General features: G+C 38.4%; 1 protein-coding gene across 5 annotated transcripts in view; it reads right to left on the reverse strand.

The window, feature by feature from the left end:
* Positions 1 to 519: 519 nt before the first annotated feature.
* The window catches only part of LOC126271875 (general transcription factor IIF subunit 1), a 33784-nt gene continuing 22154 nt past the window's right edge, over positions 520 to 12149 (reverse strand). For 3 of the 5 annotated variants that reach the window (XM_049974222.1, XM_049974226.1, XM_049974224.1), the window contains one exon: positions 520 to 2340. In XM_049974222.1, the coding sequence (XP_049830179.1) occupies positions 745 to 2298 (1554 nt within the window). In that variant the 5' untranslated portion in view covers positions 2299 to 2340 and the 3' untranslated portion in view covers positions 520 to 744. Of the gene's footprint in view, positions 2341 to 10111; positions 10205 to 12149 lie in introns of all 5 variants that reach the window. The other 2 variants (XM_049974223.1, XM_049974225.1) reach the window with 1 other exon arrangement.

Below are 12149 nucleotides of genomic sequence, written 5' to 3' on the forward strand. Positions count from 1 at the left end.
ACTTCTTTCATAGAACAGTTGACATGAAAAGATTATTTCTCAGTGGAAGGTTTTAGTTTAACATGTTCACCAATATCTAAACCAAATCTGATTCACTGCTTCTTTAAATTGATACTCAGCTCATATTATCTAAAATGCTGCAACTCAATAAACAAAGAATCGTAGGGCCAAATGCACATGACATAAACATATAACAAGAAAGTGTCAGGAATAAGACAAAAGATGCAGAAGAAAATGACTAGAATAACTGGAAAGATAAACACATGACTTTTGAAAAATGATACACAGCACTAAAAAGTAACAGGATGAGAATAATATATTATACTTTGTGACCTCATTTCTCTGTTTACTGGAACCATACACTACTTGAATGTGATTCTCTGTAAGTAACAGCTTATGCAAAACATCATGTCAAGTACGTACAAAATAATGATTAGCTCTTGTTAATTTGTCACTGCATATTTTCACATTCATGTAGTAGCAACAGGGCTCACACATATAAGAATAAAGTTCAAAAACTGAAAAAATAATAATAATTTTTAATTTATCTCGTTTGTTATACCTGACTTACAATGAAGTTATATTTTCTAAAAAATACCACCTCTCACTCATAAATCTGTTTTTATTTATTTCTTAGAGTTTGCCAACTTCCTCACACATTTTCATGCATGCTCCTCTGCACTGCTGTATTCCTTTTCATGGTGAACAATTCACCTTATTTTCCATCAATACCACTGCTAATCACTAAGCCTTTATTGAAAGGTACATTTTTCCTTTTATTGTTTGTTTTACAGGATTAATACGTTTAAGAATTTGTGTCATGATATTGACCAACTGATCTGATGTTAAACCAGTCTTTTTGGACTTAAATTTCTGTAACAGCTCTGTTGTTGTCATTGGTTTCCTCATCAAATATCGCCTTACTGCATCTTCTGTAATACCAGAATCGTTACTGCCCAACGACAATGTAGGAACTGAGGCAGACGCAAAATTGTCCAACCGAGCCTTCTTATTCATCATTTGCTCAATAGCTATTGTTGACTTCCGTTTATTGCTCTCTGGTCCTGTCGTATCTTTAGTGGGTGTCACGGACCGTGAACTGGCAGCACTACTTGGTTCCTTTTGAGATTTGTTGGTGCTATGTTTTTTCTTGTTGTCAGTCTCAGAGTCAGAACTATCGGAACTCATGTCAGATGATGAATCATTAACAATTCCATCATCCTTCTTTTTCTTTTCATGTTTCTTCTTTTTACTTTTCTTTTCCTTGTCTTCTTTAGTACCTCCTGCACCTTCAGCCTTCTGTTTATCTTCTCCTTCACTGTCTTTGCCTTCTTCTTTTTCTTTATCTTCTTCATCTTCATCTTCTTCTCCAGATGAAAGTAGTTTTCTAAGTGCATCTTCTTCAGCCACACCTTTCAGTTCTTTACTTGCTTTTGCTTCATGATCAGAAACACTGTCTGATGAATCCGATATATAATCAACTTCCCTGCCTTCTTCATCACCATCATCACTTTCCTCAAATGCTTCATCTAGAGGATCTTTCTTTTTCTTTTTCTTTGGATCTTCTTTCTTTTTCTTTTTCTCTTTTTCTTCCTCATCCGATTCTTTTTCTTCGCCACTTTCAGACCCTTTCTCATCATCAGAATCTATCCAGTCATCCATTTCTGATATTTTAAGTTCACCTTTCTTTCCTTTTGTTTTAGATTTTGATTTCCCTGCTTCTTCTCCTTCCTCAGTTTCTGCTTCTTCATCTCCTCTCAGACGCTTTCTTAACATCAACGAAAAGTAATTCACTTGTTTGTTACGCTTGCTAAATTCTAGTTCAGCTTCTTCTGCTGACAAGGCCTTGTACCGCTGTGTGGGTTGAAAATTGTACCATTCTTGAATTGGGAATGCTTCAATTACACCATCCTGACCATGAGTAAACACATAATACGAAGCATTCTCTGCAACACCACCTTCACGGGTCCCTCTAAACTTTTTGCCAGTTTTACCACCAATCTTCAGAATCCACGGCTGATCTTCAGGACGGTATTTCTTAGTATTTATTCCATATTTTCTCCGCCGAGCTTCTTCTCTCGCATCTCGTCCAAATTCACTGCCAGCACCAAATTTTGGTTGTTCTTCGTCTAGCCCTCTATATTCTTTCATGTTGTTCTCTCTTTCCATTTTGACCTGTGACCATTTTGTGAAATCTACATTCACTGACGAGTTAAATCTCATCACTTTGAAATTCTTTTTAACATTCTTAGGAACACGTATGGAATATTCTTGAATGGTCGCCCCAGGTGAAGACATCTTTGTTACTTATGCTGTCTTGTTACTTCTTCTATTTTCAATCTGAAACAGAAAGTAAGCAAAATTCAATCCCTACATGCATTTCACAAAAAAGAATAACTTAATTCATAAAGTAACGACACAAGGTGAATCAAATGAAAACGTTAATTTTTTTAAAAAATATTATTTATTGTACAGAAGTGCTGCATCACTTTCCAACATAATCTCCCCCAAGCTCAATGCAAGTCCTCCATGGCTTACAAAGTGCATAAATTCTTTTAGAAAAAAATTCTTTTGGTAGTCCGCGCAACCAGTCATGCACCGTGTGGTGGCCCTCTTCATCAGAATGGAACTTCTTTCCTCCCATTGTGTCTTTGAGTGGTTCAAACATACGGAAATCACTTGGGGCAAGGTCTGGTGAGTATGGTACATGAGGAAGACACTCAAATTGCAGGTCTGTGATTGTTGCAACTGTTGTACAAGCAGTGTGGGGCCTTGCATTGTCATGTTGCATAAGGACACCTGCTGACAGCAATCCACATCGCTTTGATTTGATTGCAGGCTGCAGATGATTTTTTAGGAGATCTGTGTATGATGCAGTGGTGACAGTGGTCCCTCTAGGCATGTAATGCTCCAAAATGATGCCTTTTTCGTCCCAAAAGAGTGTCAGCATAAGCTTCCCTGCTAATGGTTCTGTGCAAAACTTCTTTGGTTTTGGTGATGATGAAAAAATGCCGTGCGGTTAGGGCCTCCCGTCGGGTAGACCGTTCACCTGGTGCAAGTCTTTCGAGTTGACGCCACTTCGGCGACTTGCGTGTCGATGAGGATGAAATGATGATGAAAGACACACAACACCTAGTCATCACGAGACAGAAAAAATCTCTGGCCCCGCCAGGAATCGAACCCGGAACCCCGTGCGCGGCAAGCGAGAACACTACCGCAAGACCACGAGCTGCGGACAGGTGATGAGGAATGGCGCCATTCCTTGCTCGCTCTCTTCAATTTCCGGTTGGTGGAAGTGAACCCAGGTTTCGTCCCCAGTAATGAGTCTTGCAAGGACACCATCACTTTCTCATTCAAAGCACCAAAGAAGTTCTTCACAAGCATCAGCACATCGTTCTCTCATTTCAGGAGTCAGCTACCACGGCACACATCTTGCAGATACTGTGAAACTGGAGCACATCATGCACAATTTAGTGTGCAGACTCATGACGAATCTGTAAACATGCTCCTATGTCATTCAGTGTCACTCAGCGGTTTTACTACACTATGGCTTCAACTGCTGCAATGTTCTGTGGAGTCACAACTTGTTGTGCCTGACATGGACGACGAGCATCTTCCACTGAAGTCACATCATCTGCGAACTTCCTACTCCATTCGTAGACTTGCTGCTGTGACAAACATACATCACCGTACTGAACCTTCATTTGTCGATGAATTTCAATAGGTTTCACACCTTCACTATGCAAAAACTGAATAACAGAACACTGCTATTCCCTGTACAAGCCGCAAGTGGGGTGGCCATCTTTATACTGATACTGCAACGGTATGTGTGCATCTGCACTATGCTGCCACCTACAGGACATTCTGCACGCTGTTTGTAGCACGCTTACCAACTTACAGGATAATGGCACGGAATTTCGATTTGTTATTACAAATTTTAGGTTTTCATTTGCCTCACCCTCATATTTACAATAAATTATGAGGCACAATTACTGGACAATACTTTCTTTCAGGAGGTTAAACATACAGCACTACTGATACAAATAAATACAAAGAATACACTACCTAGCTTTCGAAACTAATGGTTACTTTCTCAGTGAGGAGAGAGGGATATGTTGGGAAAAGTTGAAAAGGAAGAGCAGATCTTTCAGACATGTTCTTTGCCTACCCTCATGCTGAATGCATGTCTGTTTCAGTGACTGCCCACCCTTTCCAGTGTTCCCCAACATATCATGCTCTCCTCCCCAACAAGGGAGCAGTTAGTTCCAAAAGACAGGTAGTGTGTCCCTTTAACTTTTATATGTGTCTATCAGAAGTACTAACATTTCTCCTCCTACAGGTAACTGTTGGGGAGCAATTCTGTCTCATATTTGTTTTTGTGACTGAATTTTCCTTTGATATGATAATATTTACAACAGCCACTCTAAAGGGAGTGTTGCAATGTAAATATTTCTAGAATTAGATAACAAATATTTATGGATTGGTACTTTTGAAGCACTTTAACACACTTGTTTTGTGTGAATGACAAATAAGAGTCTGTATATCTTTTGCTACTAATCAATATTCATTACACATTCTGCATTTCTTCAAACTGGCACTGAATTCGTACATCTGTCTCTGTGATGGTGCAGCGTGTGCATTATGTTCACAGAGACCATTTTTTCCTAGGGCGGAGAGGTGGGATTATGGGAGAGCTATCCCCCTCACCACTAGGTTTCCCATGCTGCATTGTGTTGGTTATCTGCATATAGGACACCTTCATCGTGACAGATACAGAGATTAATGACTACAAGGTGGTTTTATCTAGATTGTACACAGTAACATGTAAACCCACCAAAAATAAATGCAAAATACATCTATATTAAGAAGCAGATAGAATTCACTTGACGCATTACTACGAGACAGTCTCCACTCCTTACAATCTGACTATATAAGTGCAGAACAGATGTGGCTTAAATTCAAAGAAATAGTATCAATGGCAGCTGAGAGACATATACCACATACATCAATAAGACATGGTATTGATCACCCATGGTACACAAAACAGATCAGAACACTACTGCATAAGCAACAAAAAAGCATGCCAAATTAACAAGAATGTGAAATCCCCAGGATTGACAAAGTTTTACAGAAGCTCAAAATTTAGCATGAACTTCACTGTGAAATACTTTTAATAGTTCCCACAATGAAATTCTGTCTCAAAATACAGGCATAAAACTTTAAGAGATTCTGGTCATATGTAAAGTGGCACAACACAATCAATACCTTCACTGTGCAGTAACGATGGTGATGTTATCGATGACAGTGCCACTAAAGTAAAGTCACTAAAAACCTGGTTTTCTGAAATTCCTTCATAAAAGAATATGATGTAGATATTCCAGAATGAGAATCACGCACAACTGCCAACATGAGTAACTTGGACGCAGATATTCTCGGTGTTGTGCAACAGCTTAAAACACTTAAGAAAGGAAAAGCTTCTGGTCCTGGTTGTATACCAGTTAGGTTCCTTTCAGAATATACAGATACAATCGCTCCATATTTAACAATCGTATACAATGGCTCACTCATATAAAGATCGGTACCCAAAGACTGGAAAGTTTCACAAGTCACGTCAATACGCCAGAAACGAAATAGGAGTGACCTGCTGAACTACAGACCCATATCAGTAATGTTGGTATGCAGTAGGGTTTTGGAACATATACTGTATTCAAACATTATGAAGTACTTCGAAGAAAATGATTTACTAACACACAGTCAGCACAGATTCAGACAATATTGTTCTTGTCAAAGACAACTAACAAATGAGTGCTATTGACAGGTGATGTCAAATTGATTCCATGTTTTTGGATTTCCAGAAGACTTGTGACAATGTTCCTCACAAGTGACTTCTAATTAAATTACTTGGCTATAGAGTATCATCTCAGTTGTGTGACTGGATACGTAACTTCCTGTAAAAAAAGGTCACAGTTCATAATAACTGATGGAAAGTCATCAAGTAAAACAGAAGTAATATCTGGTGTTCCCCGAGGAAGTTTACAGGCCCTACATTGTTCCTGATCAACATAAATGATTTAGGGGACAATGTGAGCTGTCATATTGTTTGCATATAGGCTGTCACTTATTGTCATGTAAAATCATCAGATGACAAAAATAAATTGCAAAATAATTTAGACAAGATGTCTGTATGGTGCAAAAAGTAGGAATGGACTCTAAATCATGAAAAGTGTGAAGTCATCTACATGAGCACTAAAAAGAATCCACTAAATTTCAGTTACATGATAAAGTGCACAAATCTAAAGCCTGTAAACTCAACAAAATACTTAGGGATTATAATTATGAATAACTTAAACTGGAACAATCACATAGATAATGCTGTGAGGAAAGCAAACCAAAGTGTTATTGGCAGAACACTTGGAAAATTTAACAGGTCTACTAAAGACTGCCTTACACTACACTTGTACATAACTTTTTAGAGTATTGCTGTGCGGTGTGGGATCTGCATCACGTAGGATTGACAGAGGACATAGAAAAAGTTGAAAGAAGAGCAGCGCGTTTTGTATTATCGCGAAATAAGGGAGAGAGTGCCACAGATATGATACAAAAATTGGGGAGGCGGTCATTACAACAGACACTTTTTTTCATTTCTCACAAAATTTCACTTACCAACTTTCTCCACATAGTGTGAAAATATTTTGTAGGCACCCACCTACATCGGAAGAAATGATCATCATAATAAAATATGAGAAATCAGAGCTCACACAGAAAGATTTAAGTGTTCATTTTTCCAAATTCAAGAGTGGAACAGTAGAGAAGCAGCTTAAGGTAAACCCTCTGCCAGGCACATAACTGTAAATTGCAGAGTAATCATACTGATGTCGATGTTCACAGTGATAAATGCAGTCTGTTAGGATCACCAGTTTTTACATTATTGTAAAGATTTTCATGTTATTATTTTGCAACCATGACTTATTAAACTGATAGTCTGGCAATATTCACACCTGTCAGCATCTGCTTTCTTTGGAATTGGAATTAATACATTATTCTTGAAGTCTGAGGGTATCCTGCCTGTCTCATACATCTTACACACCAGATGGAAGAATTTTGTCATGGTTGCCTGTACCAAGGCTATCAGTAGTTCTGACAGTATGTCATTTACTCTGGGGGCCTTGTTTCAACTTAGGTCCTTCAGCACTCTGTCATATTCTTCTTGCAGTATCACATCTCCCATCTCATATTCATCTACGTCCTTCTACATTTCTGTAATATTTCCTTCAAGTTCATCTCCCTTGTACAGATCCTCTATATACTCCTTCCATCTTTCAGCTTTCCCTTCTTTGCTTAGGATTGGTTTTCCGTCTTGGCTTTTGATATCTGTACAGCTGCTTCCCTTTTCTCCAAAGTCCTCTTTAATTTTCCTGTGGGTGGTATCTATATTTCCCCTAATGCATATCCTTACATTTGTCCTAAAGCCATTCCTGGTTAGCCATTGTACACTTGTCATCAATCTCAATGAATTCGCTTTCACCTGCTTCATTTGCCGCATTTTTATATTTCCTCCTTTATCAGTTACATACAATATCTCCTATTTTATCCCAGGATTTCTACTAGGCCTTGTATTTTTAGCTATTTGATTCTCTGCTGCCTCCACTATTTGATCTCTCAAAGCTATCCATTTGTATTCTTCTTTGTTCCTTACCCCTGTTCTATTGAACCATTGCCTAATGCTTCCTCTGAACCTCTCAATAAACCCTTGTTCTTTCAACTTATCTAGGTCGCATCATCATTTTCTACCTTTTTACAGTTTCTTCAGTTTTGGTATACAGTTCATAACCAATAAATTGAGACCAGAATCCATGTCTGCTCCTGGAAATGACTTACAATTCAAAATCTGATTCTGAAATGTTTATTATCAATAATATTTTAGTGATAGTTACCTCTAGTTGGCAGGTGGTACCAGTGTTCAGAATCTGTAGTTTGTTTTCCCATAAGGATTCTCTTATATTCCACATTGGTACAGCCCCAAGCCCAAGACAGGTAATCAGAATGGAGAGGGAAAGTTCTTGACACCTATACTGTGAGAGTAATCAACTGAAATCCTACCAGCTGAAAACTCACAGAGAGCTTTCAGTCCGAGGCAACAGGGAGGCAATGGGAGCTTGAACCTTTGCTGGAAGCATCTCATCTAAGAAGCAGTTCCCAGTATCAAGCCAAGAGGGATTGTCGAGAATAATGTTGGGTTCTATTTGAGAGGAATAACATGTGGAGCACAAGCAGACACTATCAAGATTTCTGCATTAGCTTTGCATGTTCTACAGGAAGCCCTGTACAGCACAGATTTCATCATATAAAAGTACTACCAATAAGACATGCTCCATCTTTACAGCCTGCCTGCATTGTCTTGCTGACGTTGTTTCTCCTGGATTTTATGAGATTCAGTAATCAGGAAAAGAGCAGACCACAACGGAAACATCTGAAGGCAATCCTCTTATTTGGTTATCACCAAAACATGCTGATGATTAAAGACGATAGAGGGTTTCCTAAAATGCCGATTCATGCAGGACATCAACAGAATGTCAAGTCATGAAATGGCAAATGGGTCGTGTGTTCACACTACGTGGAATGTCAACACACCATCATGCCACACCGTTCAATAAAAATGAGGCTATAAATAAGCATCAGTCCTACAAAAATGAGTAAGATTCAAAATTAATGCAATAACAAATAGCACTATAATTTGTCAGTGGATATAGGAAAATTATGAATAGACATTCATAAAGGTGATGTAGCAAAGTCTATGTCAGCCCAGTTAAAGGAGAAGATACAAATGTACAAACGTATCAATAATTATATCAAAAATATTTAGAAGATACTACATATAACCCTTTTTGATTTCTAATTTGATTTTTTTAAAGTTACCAAATAATGTAAGAAAAACTATTTTTCACTTTTTATGAAACTTTCAGTTACACTGCTGAAGCAGTGATGGTAAAGAAGTTTTTTTTTTTAGAACGTATTTATGTTGAGGATAATAAACAAAGTTTTGGTACACCTCTTCTTTGTCCAGGTATTGTAAAAGCCATATGCTGTTACAATTTCAGATATTGGGTCTTCCTGAGAGAACTCTCAGAGGAAAAATATCAAGTTCTCATGCAACCTTTGGAATGTGATACAAAAAAGTGCAAGCAATAAATGAAAGATTAATAAGGCACAAAACCTAGTACTATAATATGGGTAATTGTTATTAGAAAAGGTCAGTTTCAGATGTTAGCTAACAATACCACTATCCCATCGACATCAAAACTTTCTTCGACAGAATCCTTGATGTTGACATCTCTTGCTGTTCTCTGGTGGTCAGTTTATAAATGAAACGTATTTCTCTTTATTTAGTGCATCTGGATGATGACACGATGGCCCCACATCAACAGAAAATGAGTTTTATCGACCTAAAAAGCTTGACACCATTCTCAGGGAGGGGGAAAAAAATACTGCAACTAAAATGGGACTAAGAACAATTGATATTTAAAAAATGGAAAATCCAGAATGGAATAACAGCAATATGAATTCGGATATAGAGTGACCACTGAAGGAGTCTGTGATTTTAAAATTAAACATCTCAAAAACTAAGATCAATAGACAAGTGCAACAAATGGTATTCTTATTGTGAAAGCTGTAACAATTTTACACAGAAGTTTCAAAATAGTTTGAAAAGTTGATAACAGCTGGTGCTGTATGTTGTGCAGCTCATACAGTATCAGCAAGCATAATTAAATTCATCCTCTGCATGCAGTCATTGCAGTCACCTCACAATCTCTTCCAAATGTCTGCCTCCATTTGCAGTATGGAGGCAGCACTAACAAACAATGAAATTTGCCACACAGACTGCTGATTTAATCTCATCCAGCTTGGTGGGATGGTTCTGGTAGACAGTGTCTTTCAAGGTAACCCCCAAAACAGTAGTTCCCCCCCCCCCCCCCACACACACACACACAAAATAGTCACAAGGAGTCAGATAGGGCGAATATCGGGGGCAATCCATTTCTGCATCAGATACTTTGCAATAAACCAATGTAAAGAGTCTTTTCCCAAAGTATTTATCAAGAAAATGAAATACCTGTTTGGTATGATTGTGGTCTGATCCCACCTTGCATGAACCACTTGGTGCCTGGTCAGTCCTCAAACGCTAGCTGCGTGGCGATGAATTGTTCTGGAAGTGCAACATAATGTTCAAAAAAAGGGCCAACAAAGCATCTGCTGCATCCTGCAGCCCAAACAGTAGCTTTATGGAAATACAGTGGTTTGACTTAATATAAATGGTGATTTTTGGAACCCCAAAATCCCAGTTTTGTTTTTTCGCAACTCCATTCAGTTGGTACTGAGCTTTGTCCATGAACCAGATGCAGCCAAAATCAAATCCTTCATGACCAATCATTGTGAGAATCTGGTTCACAAAGTCTGCCCTCTGTCACACAGCTTGTACAGGTATGACAGGTATGGCCTGGTGGCTTTGGGTTTTGAGTGGAAAATGTGTAAACTCTTTCTCAGTACATTTTGCATGCCAGAGTGCTTCACATCAGTCTCTCCTACAATTCTTCGGACAAATTTCCTTGGATATTGCTCAATAATTCCAGAAACAGTGGCAACATTTTCAGGAGTAACTACAATCTGCTCGGGGCTGATACACCCAGCTACATCATCAGCCATGCTGTCTGTCAGTCAGAATTTGGCAAGTAGCTTGCAAATGGTTTTCACACCTGGACCTTTTGGAACATTAAATCATGTCTGAAAACTGTGCTTTGTTGCTGTAGGACTGTGTTCTAACTTGCGGTATTCCAATATTTCAGAAAAAAAAACATGTTGTTCAATGAAATAAGTGATTTCAACTTCTTCCTTCAGTATGCTAAATTCCTTTCAATGGTGGAAGTGATTGCTCTGAGCTGTATCACATTTTTACAGATACTATGCATTGCAATTACAGTGCCAACTGTTAGCAGCTTCTTAAACTATTTCAAAATTTCTGTATAAAATTCTTAGAGCTTTCACAATAAACATAACTGTGTCGCCCTCATCTACTGATCTTAGTTTTCAAAATATTTAATTTTGAAATCTTTAACTACTTTGTTGGACACCCTGCATCTTGCACTCACCGTACAGATGAGGCACTGTGTGGCTGGCAGGCATGTTGTGCGTTTAAAAACATTTAAAAGTAGTCTATGCTATCAGACAAAGTCCTTCAGATTATAAAAAACATTTCCACTGTCATCTCCAAGCACTGAAGCTCAACTGCAGTCAGGCGGCATGTATTTTATAAGCCAAAGTCCATAACAATACAATAGTGCATCAGGAAAACAACAGTGGTCAAGGAATATAATTAGAAAAGTTCAGAATGCTTGACAGCAATAAAACATACACTCTATTGTGTGGGAGGTCTATTTTCAGTTAATTCCATCCCTGAAGAAGAGCAATGCAGCAGTCTGAAAGACTCCTGGTGGCTCCCAGCACATCTCTCCATTGATTTTCACATATGCTCTCTGAGATTCAGATCTGGATATATCAGATATTGACATATTCACATGTGAGAAATTCAGCCACCAGATAGGTTTAATGAATAGGGAGTCTGCATCAACTGCACAAGAGAACAGACCACTGTAGCTGCAGTATCTCTGGGCATTAACATTACTCCCCTAACTACTAACTAAGATGTGAAGCTTCATGATATGCCTTCATACATCACAGCCCCATTCCCACTACTAGTTTCTTGCCACTATACCTCCATTATTGTACTGATTACCATTTCCCTACGAGATGCATGTTTGATATGAAGTGTTCTGTAAACCACAATGAGAAAATTCGTTCATGGTTAAACCTCACTGCTGGTGACTCCACAATAAAAATGCCTGCCTCTGCCTTGCCTTAACCACGATATACATTGTAAGATGTCTGCCATGAAGACCAGTCACTCTAAGGTAAATACTATTTGGAAAATTATTAAACAAAACCAGTCATTCACACGAAACTGAGTTCTCCAGAAAATAGGTCCAGCATAAATGGCGATACTTTCAAGTCAATGGCCACCAAATTCAATGATGACTTACTCACAGCAACTGCGAACACTACACCCATTGATAAACAATCAAACACAGACGTGTTAC

Source organism: Schistocerca gregaria, chromosome 5 (genome assembly GCF_023897955.1).
Source record: "Schistocerca gregaria isolate iqSchGreg1 chromosome 5, iqSchGreg1.2, whole genome shotgun sequence".
NCBI lineage: Eukaryota > Metazoa > Arthropoda > Insecta > Orthoptera > Acrididae > Schistocerca > Schistocerca gregaria.